Here is a 23777-nt window from a genome sequence, read left to right on the forward strand (position 1 = left end):
GTAGGCTTCTTGATGTTTTTTAGTTTACAGTTACATGTTAAATGTTTCTTCATCAAAATGATGATTTAAGATTTTCAAGAGCTCCTTTACTTTTCAGATTCCTGTTTGTACGAGTGAGTATCTTATAAAAACAAGAAAATTTAAAAATAAATAAATTCCTCTTTTAAGAGTTAGTATCTTGTCAAAACATGGAATTCGAAACTAAATTTTAAAATCCTGTTTTTATGAGATAGTTTTCATAAAAAGTGGAGTGTTTTTTTTAAATTTCAGGTGAATGAAATATGCCACTGTAGGATCCAGATCAGGACTTTTTTTCATATCCAGACTTTTCCGATTTATTAACGACACTTTTAGTCAAAAATATTCCTTACCGTGTATCTAAACAAGTTTTTTGGATTTAATTTTGCATTTTCTGCACAATTTTTTTTTTTTTTTTTTTTTTTTTTTTGAAAATATTTTTATTTAACTTTTCAAAAATATAACAGAACTGCTCAGACATGACAAGAAATTATAAAAAGAAAAAAACAGAGTTAAGACATGTGGGCACAGTATAAGGAAAATAATAGAATAATAATAGAATAATAATACAAACTAAGGCGGTAAATGTTTCACATCCAGTCCTAGCCCCTAAAATCCCACGGCACAGTATCATACACACACCAGTGTCCAATTGTTACTTGATAAGGAATGTACAAATACAGCAAGGCCACAAAGTGCCCATTAGACAGTAAGCACATAAAACTAAATCACACAGATGCTAAGCTGAGCTGGGAAATCCCCGAAGCAAGGACGATGACAGCTTGGGCCCAATATGCCTTAAGTAAGGGTCCCATATTTTATAAAAGGCATCAATTTTGGAGACAAGCATACATGTGATGTATTCACTAGGAATACAGTCCATGATAATATTGTGCCATGACTTTTTTGTTGGGGCAACATTCTTCCCCCAGAGGAGTAAAATGTTCTTTCTGGCAGCAAAGGTTAGTATGTTGAAAAGTCTCTTATGTTTACAGTCAGTGATCCGACCCTCCGGGAGGCCAAGTATAAGGCACACAGGGTCCATGCGTATTGGAACACCAAAAATAGCAGTCAGTTCGTTCACAACACTAGACCAGTACCTTTGTAGCTTCATACATGACCAAAGGCAATGGATGTAGTCACCAGTCTCAGAGTTACATTTCCAGCAGAGTGGAGAAATATTAGTATCCATTTTGTTCTTATTTTCTGCACAATTTTAATTACTTGAATCTAGTCTTTTGACCTTTGACATGTTTTTTTAAACCTCAAATTATCACATCATGACGTAGCCTTTCATTTAAAGATGTCAGCTGAGAGTGTTGTTCAGTTTCTGCAGAATGTACAGAGCTTTAGCTTTTTTAAAAGTAGCCTAAACACAGTCCAAATGCAGTCTAGTCAGATGTTACAGGATATACTTTAGATTTGTCGCGGATTGGATTTGTGCACTTGACAGAAAATGTAAATGTAAACATGATTCATTTTCTGTAACATAATCAATGTATTCTCAGATGTAAGCTAGGGGCTGTTTAAAAATGGACCTCTGGCCCCTATTGGCCCCATAATCCTGACTTTGGACATGCAGGCTGTAAATTGTCTGCACTTTACTTATAGTATCACTCAGACACACAACATCAGGTGTAAATATGTCTTCACTCTTCTTACCCAGTAGATCCATCTGTGGTGGGATTCCCTTCTGCAGATTCAACCTGCTTCCGAAGCCTTCCTCCACCTCATCCTCATCCTGCTGGTTGTCCTCCCCCTCCTGCAGCTCCTCCTCATTCTCATCTTCATCTTCATCCACAGAGTAGCTGCTGCTGATTGGTTCCCTGAAGCTGACCCTGGCTGTGCTGCTGCGAGTCAGTGGCGGTGGAGAATCTGAGGGTCTGTCTCCTGGTGGGGTGAGGTCTGAAGGGGGCAACTCTGGGGGCATCAAGTCTTTGGATTTAATGGGGAGAGGAGGTGGGAGGATGGAGGGGTTGGGCAGGGGTGGAGGTGAGTCAGGTGAAATGAGGTGGTTTTCATGAGAGTTTATCTGAGAAGGGAACACTGTGGAGAGAAAAACCCAGAGGAATATTTAAGAAACATCAGATTTTGACAAGATGCAGACACTGACTTCAGCTCTTGAAAGGTGCGGAGGCTCAGTGATACCTTGCATAACTTGATTAGTCTTTTCCACCCAGTTCCTGCAGTCTTTAGCTGTGGAGGTTCCTCTTGAATTGAGCCCAGTAAGTCCAGTATCTCCGTTGAGCTGTAGACCAGCTCCAGGAGGTTTGATGCCACAGTCTGCTGGCAGTAAACTGTAATAAGGAAGATCATTGGGCCAGGATGGACCCAAGCCGTTCCCCAGATGAATGTGGGGAAGAGGGGAGTACGAGCCTCTTGGATGAGGATGACTACCAGGTGAAGGGAGTCCGTTCTGCACAGGAGCTGTGCAGCGAACACCTGAAGAAGAAGAGTAAATCAAATGAGTGAGATAAGTTTTCAAAAAGTGTCAAAACTGCAAAAGTTTTCCTCCAGCTTTGCTTCATCACCTCTGTTCTCCACTGCAGAGTTGATGTAGTCTTTTCCAGGAGTGATAGGGGGTTTGATGCCCTCTGGTGGCTGCAGTGGAGAACTGCACTTGAGCTGCAGCTGTTTCTCTGCTGTCCCTCCACGCCTGTGCTGAGACGTTCTGCCCTGCAGCGCTGAGTCACACGAGTCTGAGTTGTTTGGGTCTTCGCCCAGAGAGCAGGGTCTGGAGCAGTAGATGAGACCGGCTCGAGGAAGGAACGGACGTCCAAGCAGAGGGAGACGACAGCGGGCGCAGCAGAAACATGCCTCCACAGCGTGCCAGTGCTGACCCTCGTAGGTCATCTGACCCTGATCAATACCTGAAGCAAATACAAAATTGAGTTTAAGCTGCAGAATTGAAGGTGGATTGAGTTAAATCTCTTCTTCTGTTGTCAGAAAAGTGTAAATTCTGCATCTCATCTCTTCTAGCTCAAATTGTTTACTTTAACTTCAGCATTTATGAGAAAGTTCTCTGCCTGTAGGAGGCAGCGTAACACCTAAACTTTTTCATGCTTGGGGGAACTTTATCAGAAAGAAAGATTAAAGATTGAAAGATAATTTTCATGCTTAGACCTGCAGATAATCTACATAAAATGGGCTCAATCAAAATTTCCAGAAGATTATTCAACACCTGTTCTTACCTGCTCTTTACACAGGATTGATACCTTAATCCAGAGGTTTTATATTAAACTCTTCTGTCAGATCTTAAGGAGTGACATGAATTTAAAAGATCCGACCTGTCATATATTGTTTTGATGTACTTTCTTCCTTTTTATGGTATTGACAAGCAGACATCAACTCAGGCTCTAATTTAACAACTCCAGACAATAAGAGTTTGCATCAAATACAGTGCGAGGTGCAGATGAGAAAGTGAAAGGCAACACTTCCTGTTAAAACATACGTTTAAATAAATTAATGCTGTTTTTAGGGGATCTTTCCTTTAAAAAAAGTATTGATATCCTCACAGCATGTCACGTAAGGACAATAATTCACACACTGTCTCTTTATTGGTCAGTTGATGAACATGTTAACCAAAAGCTGCAAAGTTAAGAGGCTTTAATTCTATTTCCTCCTTATAAAAAAAATCCCACATTTAACTAATTTAGTTTATAAATAAGTTAGTTTATTACTTAGCATTAAAGATCTGTATGTAAACAGTACTTAACGGCACATGTTAGCAGATGTAAGTGCTGCTGGAGGTATTTATCATTTCTGAGACACCCATCTGGAGGCTGATGAACAAACAGATAATGAATGACAATCTGGGGTGCTGGTTTATCTTAAATCCTGCGATTGTGTAGAGAAGCTGTGTCCTTTAAAGCTGCAGGCGTTGGTGCTGCTGTTTGATTCCACTCTCTAGTTCCTGTTTTTGACCGTGCACTGCCCTGTTCTCTGAAAATGAACATGGATGACAAACTGATAGAAAACAGCTGTGATAACATTCAGCTTGTTTCAGAAAGGGAAGTTTCTCAAAATTCAAAATATTGATGAACACATTGAATTATTTTTTTTAGTGCTTTTAGAGCTGAAAGGTGACCTTATATAGGGATTATTTGTTTATCAACAATGCTGGATGTGGTAGGTAACCTTTGGAAACCTTTGGAAAGAGGTAATTGTCGCTGGTGTTACAGTGTAAAGTGTGACCCTGTTGAATGGTGACTCTCGGCCGTTAATCACTGATACTGTTGGCTGAGAGTCGCCAGTTAGCATGGTTGCCATTAACTCCAAAACACCAGTTGCTCTGTGACGGTCAAAATTTAATAGACGTTGCCTCTGTTGTATAGTAACGTTTCTAAAAACTGACCACAGAACAACCGTACATTTTATGCTGATGACAGGTTGAATTTAGTGTTTAAAAAATGCTATCTTGTCTGAGTGAATGGAGCTAAAAGCTGCTTCTGCGGTCAAAATGTAGGCGCATCTTTATGAGGACGTACACTGATAATCCCTCTATAGAAAAGTGTAATCACAGGATAGTTAAAATTCTCCTTCTGCCTGTAAACATCTGTAGACTGGACAGGTACAACACTAACTGTGATTATTGAGACATGATTCAGTACCTATGTGATCCCCACAGGTGTCGCAGTACTCGGCATACATGGACTCGTAGCAGGAGCAGCAGTACGGTCGACTCTCTCTCATGATGTACCTCTGCCCGCCCAGCGCGGCCTCACACTCAAAACAACAGAAGTGCTTCATGTGCCAGTATCTTCCCTCTGCCTCTGTACATTCATCTGCCAGAATAATCTGGGATTGAGAGAGGACAGGAAGAGTCACACAGACTGACAGACACAGAGTCGGTCAGCACAGCAGCCATGGTTTCATGGATGTAAACAAATTGTGGTCGTTAAAGTGAGGACTGAGGATTTGGGTTAACAAGATGGGGAAAGACAGACGCTATCAGTGCCGTGCTGCAGGCTAAGCCGTGTCCAGAGAACTCTTGTAGGTCAGCCCAATCGGATCCATTAGTGAAGTACATCAAATAATCTCTTAAGTCACAGTGAGAGGCCATTCAAAAAAGAAAAAAATGCAAATTTGAAAACATCTCTTCGTGCACTTTGCAGAGATAAGAGAAACATTATGAACTAGAAATGTTAAAACATCATAAAGAGCCTGATGAGTCATCAGAGAACCTTTCACTGAGGATTACTGTGAACAAAAAGGCTCATGTCTTACAAAGTTTCATGCTCAGTGTAATTAAAGACACTTAAAAATCTAATGTAGAACTTAATAAGTACAGGCAGAGGGGGAAAGAAAACCCAGAGGTAACACTGAAGCTGTGAAACGTCACAGCTTTAGTGTTAGCTTTTCTGACCTGCTGAAAACACAGCTGCACACAAAAGCTTGTTACACAGGTCAAGGGTTTCTGAGTTGAAGTCACCTCGTCACAGGCCTGACAGCGCGGTTTGAGCCTCTCAGCGTGGTGCCGCCCGCAGTAGATCTGTCCGTCCTGGTAGAAGTAAATCAGATCGACGAGCAGCTCGCTGCAGGAGGCGCACTTGAAACACTGCGGATGCCAGCAGCTGCCGTGTCCTGCACGACTGGCAAACACGGCGATGTCTCCGCCGCAGATCTGCCTGCCACACTGGAAAAACAGATTGAGTCGGGGTGAGTGGGGGTGAGGTGCAGAGGGAAGGAAGTGAGGAGGTTTATTCTTTGACAAATGGTGAACTCTGCAGGTCGCACAGCAATTTGCTCCCACGGCCCCTGTAATCATTAAACCTCTGTGTGCTGTGGCCCCTGAGCCGTGCCTGCACATACTTGCAGTTGAACCTGCTGCTGTTTAATGTAAAGAAAACCTCCTGCATCTGTTTTATCAGCTTCCACTGTCACGATTCAACATTAAACAACAGTGTTGTTGTTTTTGAGCTATATGTTGGCCGGCCCTTTGAAGGAGTCACCGTGCACATAAAATAAAAATGCTGCCCTACCTGCTGGCAGATGGCTCCAGTCATCGTCACTGGGAAGAGTCTGACGACGCCTCGGCCCAGGTTTTCTCTTTTCCTCTGCTGACTAAACAAACGCAGCTCCTTTTTCTCCTCGTCGTCCAGAGAGTTACAGTACTGAGGCTGCAAGAAACAGGAGATCAGACAGATGATTTCTGAAGCTTTTTTATCCTCTGTATTCAGCACAATGACCTGCCTTTAGGTCTTGAACGTCCTGTCAAGGTTTAAGGGAAAATAACAACTGGAAAAAACATGAAAAGCTGCACAGTTAACCATAGAAACAGAAGAATGAAGTTAATAGTTACAACAGTAAAGATGAATTTGAGCTTTTGAGGAAAGATACATTTAAAAATGGTGAGGAAAAAGGCGCTTTATGAAACCAGACACAGTGTGTTATAGGAAAATAAAAAACATGCATCTTATACAGTGTTTGCATCTGGGCAGGAAGGAGGAGGTCACAAGCTAATCCTTGTTCCCTATCTTTTTGTGATAACTGTCAGACCTTTTTAGTTAGTTTAATTTATTGGTAATCATAGAATCCCACATTTATTTTAAATGAAATATCGCAAACAGTTCATCAGAGACTTTTCTCTATTTAGTATCATCAGAACTCAGGTTGGCTGATTGACGTTTTACCTGTGCGTGACCTACTAAAGTTAAAAAGGAAAGAAAGAAGGAGAAGCACTGATGGAGCCAGAGGCTGCAAATAAATCCAACCAAAGTAGAATATTTTACAACCAATTTGAAAACTAAGAGAAACAGTGAGCTCAAACCTGGTCAAAGAAATTAGATTGGTAAATAAAGACGTAGACGTTGTACGGAGTGAAAAAGAAAATCTGAGCCATAAAAATAAAAGGGGAAGGATTTAAAGCTGCATTCTTCCGGCATTAAGAGCCTAATACATGTCATATTACGTCATATTATGATTCCCATAAACTCTAACGATATAAAAATAGGACAGAGTGACATTGTTATTGTACTGAGTATATCTCAAAGTGGGTCGATATAAATATTTTTCCCTGACGTAAAAACAAAGTTATAAAAGGAGCCTTTGGGCAGATTTTGGGAACCAGTGATGCTGCTGTTTATAAAACTCAGAATCGATTATAATAACGGGGTTTAATGTAAATAGAGCGATCAGATCAGGCTGGAGGATGGATATTGAAGCAAAACATTAGACCATCCAGAGTCCGAGTTACAGTGATGTTACCTCGCTGTCGTGGGCAGGGAGCTGGTGCAGCAGCTGTTTGATCCGGTATCTCTCTCCTGGACTGTTCACATAAGGCACTCTGTCCTCCGGCAGGCAGCTGAAGTACTGGTAAACCTGCACGAGGAGACAAGTGTGCTCACAAAGAGGCCTAAATAACAGAGTTCAGGGAACACTTAATGTATTTACAGAGCAATTTATCAAATTACTGCCATAAATCAAAAACTGAATGTGTTTTTCCCAGGGTTATAATATTGTTTAAGTGTGGGTTTAAACACACATATGATACGTTCCTGTCTAGCACTCAGTTTTGTCCCATCTTGTGCTTGTTTGTTACCTGTTCAGGCTTGAGTCCAGGTGGGACCCATGCGTACTCCTCTGAGGCGCACCCCGAGTCGTCATCGGAGATGGAGTGTCTCTGGAAGTCTGATACCAGCTTCGTCATCATCTTCTCCAGCTGGCCCGGCACTGAGCGCACGGCGTGCTCCTCTCGCACACACTTGCAGTGCACGCAGATCTTCCTGAGGAGACAAGAGGAAATCTATGGGCTTCATCCCTGGGGTCTTTTTTTTTAAAAAATGATTTACAGCAGAGGCTAAAGCTGATCAAATGTCAGACAGTTCAGGGAAAGTCTCAGGCAGGTTCTCCTGGTGCTTCAGGTACTCAGGTGCAAACAGCAGAGTTTGGGTCTGAAGCGTAGTCCGGATTTTAGTTCATCTGTGCAGGCAGAAAACAACAATAACCACAAACAGTAGAGGGACACGCCACAGTCACGCAGGCACTCCCACGTGTTGTAACAACGTAATTTATGATCGCACGTTGTGTTTGGAGACATTATGTCACGAACACGCCCACACACATTCTTGAGGTTAACTAGCAGCCAAAAATCAACGACAGTTGACACCCCATGGAAAAAATATATCCTCTAGATCAGTGGTCCCCTACCTCCAGGCTGTGGACCGGTACCAGGCCACACATGAAAAATTCTCAACTTACATTCTTTCAGTTTGATTTATTCTCTGATTCTGATCAATGTTAAAATTTAAAAAATGACTCATTCTTGACTCCAAACCCCCAAGCTAGCAAAATGGACAAAAAACAAACATCTTTGGAAAGTTTCTTTAGGCAGGGTACAAGAACCAGTGAGAGGACAGAAGAAGTGGCGGTCCGTGGAAATTTTGTTGACATCAAACCAGTCTGCAGCGCAAAAAAGGTTTGAGACCACGGTACTGGATTATTAAAACCAACCAAAACCTTCAAATGTATGTATCAAATGTCCTTTTTGAAGGTTATTTGGGATGTGCTGCCTTAAAAGAGAGACATGAAAATATGGGGGCAACAGAGAAAGTGGGGGATGACATGCATGAAATCCTGGCTGCAAATTGGGACCAGGACTCCCAAACCAGTGTGGTGAGGCCTGTAGCCTCTGTTACTAACTGAGCTTCACTAGTAACCAATAACGGAAACTTCTGTTGACAAGAGAAACGTTTAGATACTCCAGTTTTATCATCATCATGATCCTAGACTTGGGTGTGGGCTGATACTAAGTGTACTACAGCAAATAAAAAAGAGGCTTTATTTGTGTTATTATTTATTTAACAGCCGCTACGATTAACCCTCTGTGGATATAAGAGGTGTCGCTACTCTACAGCAGTCTGAGCACACAGAGGAGCCTGACATGATCAAACTCTCAGGTTCAGTTTCAGCAGCAGGAGCTCACTTAGTAGGAATGTGTTTGGGAACTGGAAAGTGGCTGGTTCAAATCCTGGTTCACTTCCTGGGTGCTGCCAATAGACTGAACTCTCAACTACCCAAGGGCGCTCTTTAGGTACATCAGTGCAAGCTCAAAGAAACCTGCTTCTGCATGTTTGAGTGTATATTTCAGCCTGTGTGTGTGTGTGTGTGTAGGGTGGGAACACTGAATCTACCCTTAAGGGATTGAAAGCATATAAATACTAACTTACTAAAATGCTCTGCCAATGCAGCCAGCCAGGCTCTCTGCCTCTACTGAAAGGTGCTGTGAGGATTATCTGGAAAAGCTTGGGTTTTTGTGATAGACTCTGTTTAACACCTGCACTGTCACCCATCGTCGTGAGGAAGTGACTTTTGCTGGGGTGTGTGTTTGTTTTGAAGCAAATAAATGTGTATCAGGATTTTTTGTTGTACGTTATTAAAATTGGTATTCTTTGTTAAAGGTCCCATATTATGCAAAAATCACTTTATTAAGTCTATTAGTGAAATTTGTGGGTCTTTGGCTTTCCTCCCAGGCCACAAAATGTGATATTTAATGACAAAACCTGTACTTAGTAGTGCTTGCGAATGTAAAATCCTGACGTTAAAACAAGCTATTTGGATTTTAGGGATTTGCCGACGTCAGCGATTCCCTTTTTTGACCAATCAGGAGCAAGTCTGACCTGATTGGTCCACCGGAGCAGACACCCCCGAACCCCCTCCCCACCCACTCCTCTCTAGCAGCAGCGGGGAGGAGAATGCCAAAGTTGAAGAGCCATCACTGCTCTGTTTTTGGCTGTAAACAGCCACATAGTTCCATGCACAAGCTTCCCATCTCGGAAGAAGACAAGACTAAGTGGTTAGAGTTCATTTGTCAAGGAAATGTGCCAGCTACGGTAAAACTGTGCATGTGTGTGCTAGTCACTTCATGGCCGACTGCTTTTCCAACTTTGGACAGTCCAACAGAGGGCTAGTGAATAGACTGGTCCTGAATCCAGGTGCATTACCAACCATCCTCCAACAAACCTCGGGCCCTGGAAATGTGAGTATTTTAAATGCTGTGTGCTGTGGAGCAGATGTAAGAGCTTTTCCTCAGTGTCCCCCCCTATCTCTGTGTTAGCTTCAGGATGCTAACTTTAGCTGCGGCCAGCCTGTTGTTTTAGCCTGTAAAGTTACGGTAAACGAGCTTCGCTGTTTTCTAAACATTGTGAGCTCAGAGCTCGTGGTGCCGCTCTCAGTGACACAGAAGAGCGGGGCGGTATCAGCGGTGGCTCATTTACATATGAAGGTCACGCCCACTAAACCACTAGACCGTTCTGAACAGAGGGGCTATGAGAGCCTGGAAACAATGCTGCTGTGCTTGATTTATTGGCTTTTTGGACCAAAACATGTTACTAGACATCAATGATATTAAACTGCAGAAAAGGAGCATAACATGGGATCTTTAACCCTGGAGCATAAAAGCAGAAAGCTCTTGAAAGGTGTAAGGGTCAGCCTGAGTTTCAACATTAAACTGCTTTAATTGTTTTTAATTTGACTTTACAAGACTTAAATCAAACCAATGAGAGATCAGTGTATTTTGTCTTTGAACTTATCTTCAGTAGAAAAAAACACTGAACTGACGCCTCACTTGCTGAAACTCATCACACTTCGCTCTAACATGTCACTCTTGTTTGCCTAAAACCAGTTATTTCTCTTTCACTTTGAAAAAAAGTCAACATTATCTGTCTTTTTCCTGTAAAGAGGAAAAACAGAGCCTTAAGGGGTAAGAAATGATGTATCAGTTTGACGGGTTTATGCATAATTGTTGATAGCTGTAAGTGCTGTACATTTCAGGGAATACTGGAAACAGTTTGGGGTCTTCTACCTGAATCAGAAAAAGATCGACTATAGAGTGAAAAGTCTGTGCGATGTGCGTGTGAAGCCTAAACAAGTGAAATCAATCTGTCCACAGATGTTGAGGATCAGACTTTCTGGTTAATGCCCACATTACTGTGACATCTCACTACTTCTGCATCCTCACACCCAAACAAGCTACTAGCAAACACAGGAAATGAGGTCACGGATATAATCTGGCTGTCAATCTGGAGGCTGTTAAGAGAGTGAGGTGAAGATAGCAGAAATAATCTCTCTCAGCTTCACATTACACCCCGTCTTGTCCCGGGACTCTTTGCTACATTCATTGTGCTGCTGTGAGGTGTGACTGTGTAAAGCCAGAGCCAGGCGCCCCAGGGTTACAGTGAGGTGTGGGTGTCATGTGTGTGTGTCTTGATGCGACAATGCAGCCATATGTAGCGCGTATTGCAAGTGTACATCTCTGCTGGGATTGCATAACAGCCTGCCAGCTGGCACTTGTGGCTCAAGTTCACAAGGCACAAAGCTGCTTTATTCCAGCGCCCAACCCCCGCCCAAGCAAAGAGCGAGCAAACACAAGAACACACACACACACACAAGAACACACACACAACTGCTCAGGAAGTGCATGACAGCTCCTCTTCTAATCAATCGCCTCAGAAGACCTTCTTTGAAATGTTAGCGGAGCCCGTTAATCTACCGGACAGATTGAAAGTGTTACTCAGCAGAAGGAAGGTATTAAAAAGTTAACAAACCCATGAAAAACTACGGAATCCCTTTATTTTCTTTTGGACACAGAACAGTCTGCTTTTCATATGCAGCTGTCCTGCTTCCACGTGTTGGCTCTGTGTACACTAGTTGTTACTTTGTTGGTAGAAGCAATATAAATAATAGTAAACAGCTTAGGATAAGCCTTATTGGCATGAATTTCACCCCGGATGAATGTGTGAGTGCTCACATTTTTGTGTGCGGGAGTGGGACAGATGGCAAATAAACCGTGTTTCACCCAGTGTCACCCCAGCACCCACCCACTCTCAGCGTCATCCCCGGCCTCCACAGGATGAGAGAGTTTGCAACCTGAAGTTATTCAGGGACGACAAAGTACCAATTTTGGATCAATCTGGGGTTTTGAAAGTATGAAGAAGTCAAGTCTCATGTCATGACCCTCAACCAGAGACTTCACCCTGTATCCTAAAGACAACACATGCTGAGCCCACTAACGAGCAGATCAGCACACCAAAAGTACAGCCTGCTGTATGACACAGAAAAAAACACACACCGCCGTCTCCACTCCTCTGTCGTTGGCAGGTGGTTGTTAAAACGCCTGACTTCAGCGAAACTTGAAAGCAGCACATTTCTGAAGGGCATCTCAACACTGCAATTTAGCGAGCCCCGCTGCGCCGAGCTCTGTCCCGCTCAATTATTTGAGTCACAGCCGCTGATGTAATGCAACCAGGCTTTATCCCCTCTGGCTGTGCACAAACCGGGTGCTGACAGGTCAGAGACGTTAAAAGAAAGTTCCTGCTGAGGAGAAAATTCAATCAGATATTTGAATTTTTCAGTGCACGTGTATGGACAGTTTTCAGTCTTGTAATTAGTAAACGTTCCCCAAACTGCTCTGAAGTGATTCAAAGATTTTTGGTAAGCAGAAAAATCAACATGTGGATCTGTGAGGGACTTGAATATGTTAAACAAAGCCTAAACCTGACTTTAAACTGTGCTTACTTCTAGGAAACAAAAAGATGAGAGACGTATTTTGAGATCGAGACACATTTTTGCAAGGTTTTTTTTTTTGCAGAAAATAGGGCTAAAAAATTTTGGAAAATAATCAAATTGCAATTTTTGGACCAATATGACATGCAATTCTTTTATGTTTTCCTTCGAGGGGGAGGGGGGTTATGTTCTGCATTATTCATGATGCATGAAATGATAAGAATAACATATCTTTGTTGTACTATTGCAATCACAGCAGAATATTGGCTGCTTGGTTTAACTTCAAGCCTTATGGTCATTTAATATTTTTGCTGGTCTTGACAAAGAACAATCACAAGTTATCATATTCACCTCAGGTCTGTGTGTTTGCAACTTAAAAAAAAAATCTCTACCTTTTTTTTTGTAGCCTTTGCGATTTGAAAACTGCATTCGATTACATTGCGATGTAAGTTTTGATTTGTTCAGCCCTCGTTAGAAATAAGTAAATGAAAAAAGGACAAACTTTAGATGTCCCTCTTGGGAGGCAAGAGGAGCTGCTCATGTGCAGCGTTTTTGTGCTAGTTTTAAACTTAGAAAGGAGATCACAGGCCTGACGTGATGAATCATGGTTATAGTTTGAATCATCAGGCCTGAGTCATCATTATTCACTACTCAAACAGTCATAAACTCAAAAAGTCCATACAACCACTGTCTCATCTTAAAGATCCTATAAGGTTTTCCTGACACCGATACCTCCTTATGACAGAAACAAACAGATCATCAGCATACAGATAGATTTTTTTCTTAACATCTATTTTCAATGCCTGAAACTACTGCTGTTGGGTAGATGCCAGGCTTAGATGAGGCAGTTTTTTTGTTTCATTTTTGTAGCAAAGATTCTTGATCAGTAATAAAACAGGACTTCGCGACTGATACAATGTACATAATTAATTTGCCCATAGGGGGTGCCAAAATTGGTAAAACCTAAAGCTCCTTGCAGAATGTTTATCAATACACATTATTGTTATTTTTAGAGGACTGGTTTAACTGTAGCAGAACTCCACTATGTGGTAGCTACAGCTCATCTGAGAGCTAACTACGGTTAAAAAACAAGAGAGGAAGAAAGCATTGATGCCAGGCACATGTATAGCTGGCGTAATTTTTACTCTTTTGGACTTTATGACCCAAGTCTGGGTACCACAGTCTGGTTAGTGTCCACAGATAATGCAGTCATAAGCATTGAGTGATTTGTGTGTTTAAACTCTACTCTGTGACAGACACTGGATTTCTCCACTAAAAACGTCTGTCCACTTGCTGATGTCTGCCATCCACTCACTGATTTTTCACGAACCTGGGGGTCATTTCTCATCTGTCAACTTGGTGTTATTAAGCCAAAAAATATGTTCTCTGGTGGTTAACACCCAAACGTCGCTTGACAAACCATTGTACTCTGCAGCACTTCTGTTGCTGTAACTGTTTAATAGTTAATAGGTCGTTACAGACTGATGGATTGATTGAACTTTTGTAACATCCACAAGGATCAAAACTAGACTGTCCGAAATATTAGGAAACATCAATGTGCAGGAGTGAATAAAGTTACACAGCTGAATTCACAAACAGTTATGCCAAATTTCAACCAAAAAGCACCAAACAGATGATGTTTAGTCCTAATATCAACAAATATTGTTACTGAAACTGCACAGTAAGAGACAACCCAAGTGTAGATAACAAACTGAATAAGAAGAAATCAACTTGCAGATGTTTTTAAAAGTGCTGTGTGCTGGTTTGTGTAAATTTTAGGTAAAGTCGGAGATTGTATTCCACACAGGGGAAGACTTCTCCAACAAAACATCTTATTGTGCTCTTTTTACAGTCAGACGTGTCCCTAACTGTAAATATTTGTCCTTGAAAATGTCAACAAAGGCAGCTTCCTTCGCGTGCTGTTAACTATCTAACCCTTAGAGGGGTTTCAGGCTTTGAAAGTTATTATACAGAAACTGTTTATGCTCCCGTTTGCTCACAAAGATGCATCAATATTAATTCATAAACTGTTTAACAAGCAGTTAAAAACTCCTCACTGTGCTAAACTTAGAGTTGTTTAAACAGAGTTTCACCTGCAGTGTTGAGTTCCTGTAAATAAAATGACATCTGTCTGAAAATATCAAGTCTCCTCCACCTTCGCAGAGATGAGTTATAGACAGTAAGGAAGAAGTGAGTAATAACACAGCTGCACACGACATCATGTTTCTCTCCTAGAGTCTGCTCAGATATGTGTACAAAACATCACAAAGTCAGGCTATCAAAGGCAAAGACAACCCAAACACACTCACCCTCAGTCCCCCACGTCTCTAAACCCTTAACGACTGTTTGAGTTTCCTGTCCCTCTAATCCAGCCAGAGAGGAAAACACAGTTTCTTCAGTACCTGCTGAAATCATGACATCAGTCCAGCTCGGCCTCCAGGTCCATCCAGACTTGTAAAGGTGTTTGATCCAATGTGCTGCTTCACTGTCTGCCTGTCAGCCTGTCTGTCAGTGGGAGCAGGATGCTGTCAGGCAGCTCTCGTCCATGTGCTGATTTATCTGTCTGCTCGCCTCTTTTTAATGTCCCCCTCCACCCCCGACTCCCACCCTCCTCCGTGCTGACAGTGGGCTCGGACAAAAGGCTCCGCCACGCTGAATTCAACGATACAAACACTCACACACGTGATCTTTAGAAATAAAGTTACAAAGCAGCAAAGTTAGTTATCTTGATTAGAAAAAACTGATTTACAAACAGACCTCTTAAAAATATGAAGCAGAGGAGTCTCAGTGACATGAATAGTAAACTCACTGTGACTCCTCTCCTCCGACCAGTCTGCTGTTTGTGATTCATAACAGATGGACAATTGTTGCTCAGATGCAGTTATTAATCACCGGGAGAAGAGGAGCAGATCTGGAGCTTGTGAGCAATGCCGTGCTGTGCGGTGATTTGTCATTCTCTACGATCGAGATGACGACAAAGTGTCTCTGGTGGGATATCCAGCAGGCAGCGTGACTTTCAAGACTCACTGAAGTCACGACACATCTCTGGATTCAAACCAGCTCATCTGACTCTGATCGAACAGCTCGTTGTAGGGAAGACATGGTGTGATCTGATTCGTAAAAATTCACTTTTTTTCATGTTATATTAGGCAAATGTATAGGTTAAGATGTGGTGTAACGTCATTTTCAGGCTTTATATTTTACCTCTGATGGTTTGCTGAAGCTGACCCTAACTCAGATTAGTGTATTTGAAAACCCAAATCTCAGAATCTCTAGAATCCTCCCCCACTGTTGCCATGCTAGTGTTGTTGACAGTTGATACAAGTAGTGATGGCAATAACGTAAAGCTGGATGTAGTTCAAACAATGATGTTAATTGACATATATGTATATTTGTAAGGGGTGGGGGGAAATTTTTCAGTATCAGGATTTCTTGTTTAACATTTTTAAATCGGGACTATTTCTTTAATTTTTTTTTTTTTTTTTTTTTTTTTTAAATTGTTTTTTTTCTTTATCAAATTTTCATCATTCATTTTAGTCTATGTTTATAAGCTTGGTTGGAAAAAAGTTGAGATGTCAGATCCCTGTGCATTTTTGGGTGGAAAATATGGCTCCTGATTTAGTCTGTAGACATCATTATTATCATCATTCAACTTTTTCACATGGTCTGGTATTAAAAAAACAACAAAAAATTACAAAATTGGAAAATGTAAAGAATCACAAATTGATTCCAATCATCAACCAAAAAGTCATTAAAAAAATCAAAACGGGAGAAAAGCACATCGTCCCAGCCCAAATATTTTGGGATCTTATTAGGCTGTTGGACAGAAATTGGGAAAAGGGCTCCTAGATACTCTGCACCGTCATCTTGAAACCAGTTGCAGAATGACTTAAAGCTCAAAAAGCTGGTGTCCTTAAATGTTTTTAAATCTAAAATAAAAGAGATGGAGGCTGGCTCTATAAGATGCCAGTGTTTTGGCTCTTGGTTGTTTGAATAGTTGTTTCCCAGAAAGTGGTTTTAATCCATTATCTTGTGTTTTTAATGACTCTGCTTTGTCTTTTTTGTGCTTCCTGTCCGTAACTTTGTGTTTTTGCTGCTGCCTGTCTTAGCGAGGTCTCTGTTGAAAAAGAGGGTTTTAATCTTAATGGGACCAACCTTGTTAAATAAAGGTTAAATAAAATAAATGAATGAAAAATTTGTTAATATTGAACTTGTATGTTAGTAATGAATATTGACCTTCAACTTTCTCAGTGGTTTAATTCAAATTAAGCCCAAAGTCAATGAGGGATCCAAAATATAAAACACTACAAGGGCTACTACAGCCGCGTTTCCACATAGCAGTCCGGTTTGGTTCAGTACCATTTGGCACGGTTTGGTTGAATCAAATTGTGCTCTCTCATGGTAGGTGGCATGTAAGCCGGATGCTGGAAGCCGCAGCTAGTGTGACGCCGTAGCAGCGCGACACAGTTTACCCCTCTAATAAATCCATTGAAGAAGGAAAACCCGACACAGTAAACAAAGAGTATCGATGGAAGACATGCAGCATTTTGTCCTCTCTGTGATTGGCATGTAGCTCTTTGATACATGTAGCGCCACCTTCCGAGATCGGATCGGTTCAGTGTGGCACCCATATGAAAGGGTCCCAAAAAGTGGGACGGCTCGTCTCAGTCTTTTTGGGATCTGTCCAGGGATAAGTCAGAGGAAACGCCACAAAATGCATGCCGTGCCGTGCTGAGACGAACTGAACCGGTCTGCTTGGTGGAAACGCGGCTTATCATTACATATGGACAAGTGTTTGATGATGGTAGTGAGTCTGTAACTTATATATTTTTAGATCTGTCGGACAAGTATGTCAATATTTCTGACTGTAGTGTCCTTAATGTCAGGGTTGTCTTACTGCCTTTATCTCTTCAACGTTAAGTAACTTTTATTTTAATTATGAACCAGATTAAAAGAGGGATGCCTTTGAGTTTATTCTCTAACTCACAGCTCCAAGACACTAAAATCTGAAGACCTTTAAATACCGAACAGATAAAGACTTCAAGAGCTCTTAAAAGCTGGTAGGGAACCCAGTATATCAGCCATAGGATAATCCTGACTTTAAACGTGCTGCTGGTGTGATAATCTATAAGTGAGGCCCTCTTTAGATCTGAATCTCAGAAACAGATGGGTCTCATCCTAAAACTCCTCCACTGATTAAGGGACTGAGTAATTGCCGCATGGCCACCCAGACTAATAGAGACGGCGACTTTGAACAGTTTGTGAAGCGTGGCGAGGACCTGCGGGTCAAAAGTAACTCGATTCAGTCTCTGCGTGGCAGCGGAAGCACCATCTGCCCCCCGCCTCAGTGTGAGCTCTGAGTGAGGGACCTCAGGATGAAGATGGATCACTTCCCTCTCAGCGAGCTGCAGCAGTGGTCACTCAGATCAGCCTCTCCGTCAGGGAAGGTGTGAGTCCAAATTGGTTATTAAAGGAGATGCAATTAGCAGCAGACTCAGGGGTCTGAAAGAGTGACCCCCATAAATCTCAATCATTTAATCACTTTCATGTTCCTGGAGACTTAAACAAGACATTCTCCTTTTTTAACTAAATCTGTCCTGGAGCCAAACACATAGCATAAAGCTCAGTCTTTGTTTAAACACCACACAGATTAAACCTGTACTGTAAACAGATCGATGTGCTCAGCAGAGAGCGGCTGGAGGAGCACACGTGTTTTAGATTACTTCTCAACTTCTAAGCTTTTGTCTCGACCTGAATCGAGGGAACGGAGCTTAAAAATGCTTAAAGACACAATTACAGTCGTTTGGTTACATGGAGTACACATTCCTGTGTCTTTTCTTTTATTCTTTCTGTTTCAGAGTCGACCTCAGACATGTTCGCAGTGCCCATCTGGAGCTGTGAATTCAGCAGTTTAACTAGAGATAAATCTTTATCTGAGTTTAATGGGTTCATCTTTCCCTGTTTCAACTTCAGTGTTGTGCTGTGGAGGTCTGCTAATTTGGAAACCAGAGACATGAAGGAATGAAACCTCTTAAGTGTTTCACAACCCCACAGCTGTTTTCTCTTCAAATCTTCATTTATATAAACAACTGGAGCTCAAGAAGTTGTAGATTTACTTTGTTTATATCTTCAATATTTAAGGCAGCGTACAGCAGCAGTTAGAAAAGGAGAAAAGGGGAGGTATGAAGTGATCCGGAGGGTTACTATCACAGCAGTAAGGCCTAATCTTATTAACGTGATTGACAGGATTAGACCGACTGAGAGACCCAACCAGCTGGATATTCACCAAGAGACTAAAGCAGAGAGAGTGAGAAAGGAATCAGGGGGGCTCAGATGAAAAGCACGCAAGAAGCAGCTTAACAGAACAAAATAAACTGTTGTGCGTCTGACAGCTGTTAACAAGTCCTCAACGAGCAGGTGGAGGAGGCGTGTGGGCGGATATGTGAAGTGGCTTTTTGTAAGTTTTAAAAGCAGGAATCTAAAGAATTGTAAGTCATCTCGCCGCACAGACTTCTCTGACTCCAAAACACGATATGCTCATCCCACAAAACACTCATCCTTCTGCTGAGAGGAGCTCGCCATGTGTCAATAAGATCTTCAGTTGTGTAACTGTGATGCAATACTGAGACAACAACAACATATTTGCTGATTTAGCAAATATTCAGCTTCAAATTTCTCTGGTTTAAAATCTGAGCTGGAGTCTACCTGATTCAACCAACTAAATTGATCCTAACTGAAACACCAACAAGAAAATAATCTGAGCAAACTTTAAAGGGGTTGTGAGGAGAAAAAATCTCTCTTCTAGATATCTGCTTGATCATAATCTACACCTTAACACAAGATTATCAGCGCCATTATTGCTGGTTACAGGTGATTTTAAATTGTTACTGCTTATTTTTCTGTTCGGGTCGACTAGGACCAGATTGATTTACAGCACATCTAGGTCTCTATAGCCGCGTTTCCACCAAGCAGACCAGTTCGGTTCATCTCGGTACGGCATGTATTGTGTGGCATTTCCACTGACTTATCCCGGGACAGATCCCCAAATATCCAAGACCAGCCGTCCCACTTTTTGGGACCCTTTCGTATGGGTGCCAGACTGAACCGATCCGCTCTCAGAAGGTGGAGCTACAACACTGCAGACTGTTGATTGGTCAAAAGAATCTTTACTTACCGTGTGACACCGTCACACAGACTTCTCTGAAACAAAGCTTGATTGCACTTTGTATCAAAGAGCTACATGTCAATCACAGAGAGGACAAAATGCTGCATGTCTTCCATTTATGCTCTTTGTTTACTGTGTCCATTTGTCTTCTTCGTTGGATTTATTAGCCGGGTAAACTGTGATGCGCAGCTACAGCGTCACACTATTGTTTAACAGCTGCGGCTTTCGCCATCCAACTTACACGCCGCCTACCACAAGAGGGCACAGTTTGCTGTGGAAACGCAAAGGGGATCATGCTTAACTGTACCAAACCGTGCCAAACTGAACCAAATGACTGCTTGGTGGAAATGCTAATGACAACATCACGCTGGCTGATGAAGTGTCGTAGCAAGAAGAGATAAAGCACAGAGATCTGAGTTTTTCTCTGCTAAAAACAATTCCTGAGATTTATTTTGTAGAGATGGTGGACACTGGAACCTAACTATTGGACAGAAAAAGGACAGAAAAGCAGAAAAAAGCTAAACAGGAGAGTGTATCACTCCACAACACAGGGGCTGAGCTGTTTATGATAATGTCCAGCCCAACCCACATGCAGCAGTTATTCTGCAGTGGTCTGTTCAAACGTGAGAGTCTATCAATAAAATGAAGAGTGAGGTTACGTTAGCTCTGCTTGGTAGATGACTGGAAAAACATAGCTAACCAAGATTTACTAACATTACTCATTACAGACATGTCTCTTAGAGCACCAGACTATCAGCTACGCTAAACATAAACGGCTACAAAACTACTTACAAACTGACAGTGTTTACTTGTTGTCACGTTAGCCTACAGATACGTTGGAGCACTCGGCTTACATATAGCCGGCTGATGCAACGTTTGCTTGATGTCACGTTTCAAACCGTATCACTATCACTTGATCTCCATTTAATTCCAAAACAAACACACGCCTCACTAAAAGTAATTTACAACAGTGTGCCGAGACTTCGGACCACAAGGTAGAGAGGGAGTGCAATCAAAACAGATTCTCCTCATTGCATCTGTAAGTTAAGATGTCTTAATAATGATTGATGGATGCTTTTTCCTGCATCAGTAATTCCATGATTTGTTGACAGTTGATTTGTTATATTGTTCTGATCTGTATTGAATGTGTCCTAACTTTATAAACAAGCAGTCTAACAGTAGCAGGGGAAAACCTCCTGAGCACAAACCAGCAGTGCTCAGACACATGTTGCAGGATGTTTCTTATAATCCTTCCACTCTGTGCTTTTGTCTTCCTGTGAACTCTAAATGCTGCTTCTGCTGCAGATGTCACGGCTTAAAGGCATTCATGAGTCTACAGCTCTGAGTCTTTACGTCCTTGGGGTCAATGAGGGCTGATCGGCTCTTTGGATCTGTAGTGTCCTGACCGGGTCATGTTTGTTGTCTCTTAATGTATATCTGCACTCAACATGTACACAGATCACAGTTAAGCTGATTTTCATTGGAGGCACCATGTCCTTATACGGACGTAGGAAACGCACACACAGCTTGATTCCTTTACTGTCAAGTTTTAAGACATACATTTGATTCACTTTTTAATGTGCCAAAGGTTTAAAAAGTCTTCATGCTGAGTGATTAAAGCAGAAGTTTTGTCCTTGCCTGCAGCTGCACGCTCTGCTAATAAGGTATCTAGATTCTTGCTATGAGAAAGTCAGTTTTGAATGAGATCCAAACAGCAGCAGGAGAAGGTGTCATAGAAAGCATGAGGCAAACATTTCCTGCCAAGGTAACAAGCAGCACTGCTAATCTTTAAAATAGCCTGAAGGTTCATACCTCCAGCCATGGACGCGGAAGCCGGGGCACTGATCTCCACAGCGCATGCAGGGCTGCCCTCTGTCTGGATCCTCTTCCTCCTGCTGAAAACACAACACAACACTCTCTTCAGCTCATATTATTTCCCGAGGAGAAGCACTCACACCTTCTGGGTTGGCTCAGAAAGGTTAAATCAACATGGTTAGCACATACAGTGTTTGCCACACACAGCCGCAAAAACATCAACATTGAAACTGAACGAGTCAGCGGTGTATCCTTGAAAGCCACAGGCAGAATGCACTTTAAGTCGATCGCTAGAGGGTTTAAATCAGCAGCGTATGGGCTATCTATAGATTAGATATGTATTACAGCAGAGATATAAACCCTGGAGGTTGCACAGTAACAGGCGGGTAATCTCTCCTGCAGCACAAAAGCTGCAGAAAAAAACAAACCTGCTTGCAGCAACTTCAGTTATAGTAAGAGATGTGTGGAATTCCACTGAATGAGCTCTGTGGTGAACCTGTTTGCATGTACGTCCGTCAAAATGAAGCTTCAGTTACGTTAAGCTGTGAGTTTTAGAATGAGATGCAGGGGTAAGTGGAGTCAAATCTCAAAAATGCCTGTTTTTCCAAAAGTGCTGAGCGGTGAATCTGAAACTAAACCAACCACCTCCTATCTCACCTCGACCTGGCATGTATTTGTGTGCGTGTGTGTGTGTGTGTGTGGACTACAGGCTGCAGACACAGGCCTCTTTTTAGAGATGAGAGGAAGGAAGCAGACACAGGATGAGAGCTGCACCCTTTCCCTCTCCATGTAGTCACTTTGTCTCCACTTTCTGTTTCCCTGGGCCTCAATCTGAGGACACAGATTCATCGAGTGCAGTCATAGCAAACGCCAATTTCACTTCAGATGAATCTCTTTGTGTCTGAGTTTGGTACATGGTGTGTGGGTAGCTTCCACAGAATTCTCATCACCATACCCACTTGTATTAGAAACTGGCTATGTTTCAATCATAGACTGTGTATAGAGTGGACAGCGTGGCTCCCAACTATCATTGTACGGTTTTGAAGCCAAAATCCCCCGTCACAGGCGCAGCCATTGTAGCAGTTGCAGCCAGAGTCTGTGCAGTAGAGACGATGAGTCTGAGTGGAGCTGGGTGACAAAAATAATAATATTTTTTTTTCTTTCGAGAGTCTAATCACTTCCTGACTCTACCTCCTGACATATTTCACAATCCCCCCAAAAAATACACGAGAACAGCAGCTGTCAATCATCGTTAAACCTTACCTAAAGCCTCGTTTTTAACCTTGTATAACTAATGAAAACAAATCTTCAGAAAAAAGAGGACTTGAATACAAGACAGTGAAATGACATCTTCAAATCACCACAACAATCGACAGAAACATTTCTACGAGGTGTATTAATTTTCCAAAGTTTGACCACAGCCCATCCGGAATGGCTGGAAAGCTGGAATTTTTGATCTGTACTGCAGCCAGCCACCAGGGGGAGCAGTTTTTGTGGAGACCTCGCTTCAAGCTGAGCAAGCGGACATCCATTTTTTTTTTACAGTCTATGGTTTCAACATGATCCCAAAGCAGAAGTACAGAGGTTATTGCACATTTGCATTTTTCTCAAGTTTTTATCTTTATTGTATTTTCAATTGCAGTTTTGTTTAATTAATTTTTAAAGTGGATTTTCAAGCTGAGTTTAGTTTAGTTTTTCTTAGTTAGTTGTAATGTGGTGTGGTTGTCAGGGGCAAGATTCAAAAATGTCAGAAAAGAAATAAAATAATAAAAACTTGAAACTAGTGCTGTCAGGGGATTTAAAAAAAATTGAATTAATAATCAAATTAATCATATTTTAATCTCATATCTGCTTTAGGTTCCCAAATAAAGAATTTGAATTCCAGGACACAAGAAAATTGCAGAGCATTACAAATCAAATGAATACACAAAGATTAGTAAATCCACATTTTTTTTCAACTGGCCAATATTAAAATGTCTGTGTTCGCTGCCATTGACGTTTATAGATGTCAGTTTGATTGCAACTGTTAACTGGGTCTATAGAAGTAAATGATGTTTTCAGCGGGGGGAGGCGAGGTCTGGCAGAGCCTGTCAATCAAAATCATGCGTGTGAACTACTGTGGGTGAGAGCGGTGCACTCTTTGGGTGAGAGCCCAGCATGGATATAAGGAGAAGATAAAGATGACAGAGGCATAGCAGAAAAGTTCAGGCAGCTGACGCTCAAACTGAGGAGAGTCCACTTTTCTTTGGAAGTTTTGGTGTTTATATAGTCATAAAAA

At 41.8% G+C, this 23777-nt stretch overlaps 1 protein-coding gene across 2 annotated transcripts in view; it reads right to left on the reverse strand.

Annotated features, from left to right (window-relative positions):
- Positions 1–23777, reverse strand: part of prickle3 (prickle homolog 3) — a 35734-nt gene that overhangs the window by 2250 nt on the left and 9707 nt on the right. Inside the window, exons 2-10 of one of the 2 annotated variants that reach the window (XM_074681814.1) lie at positions 21497–21579; positions 7559–7742; positions 7225–7338; positions 6000–6137; positions 5450–5653; positions 4629–4815; positions 2550–2888; positions 2167–2460; positions 1681–2064 (exon numbers count right to left, since the gene is read on the reverse strand). In XM_074681814.1, the coding sequence (XP_074537915.1) occupies positions 1681–2064; positions 2167–2460; positions 2550–2888; positions 4629–4815; positions 5450–5653; positions 6000–6137; positions 7225–7338; positions 7559–7742; positions 21497–21579 (1927 nt within the window). Of the gene's footprint in view, positions 1–1680; positions 2065–2166; positions 2461–2549; positions 2889–4628; positions 4816–5449; positions 5654–5999; positions 6138–7224; positions 7339–7558; positions 7743–14921; positions 15053–21496; positions 21580–23777 lie in introns of those variants that run through there. The other variant, XM_074681815.1, reaches the window with a different exon arrangement.

Source organism: Halichoeres trimaculatus, unplaced genomic scaffold (assembly GCF_033239565.1).
Source record: "Halichoeres trimaculatus isolate MK-OKI-2021-1 unplaced genomic scaffold, fHalTri1.1 fHalTri1_scaffold_11, whole genome shotgun sequence".
Taxonomy (NCBI): domain Eukaryota; kingdom Metazoa; phylum Chordata; class Actinopteri; order Labriformes; family Labridae; genus Halichoeres; species Halichoeres trimaculatus.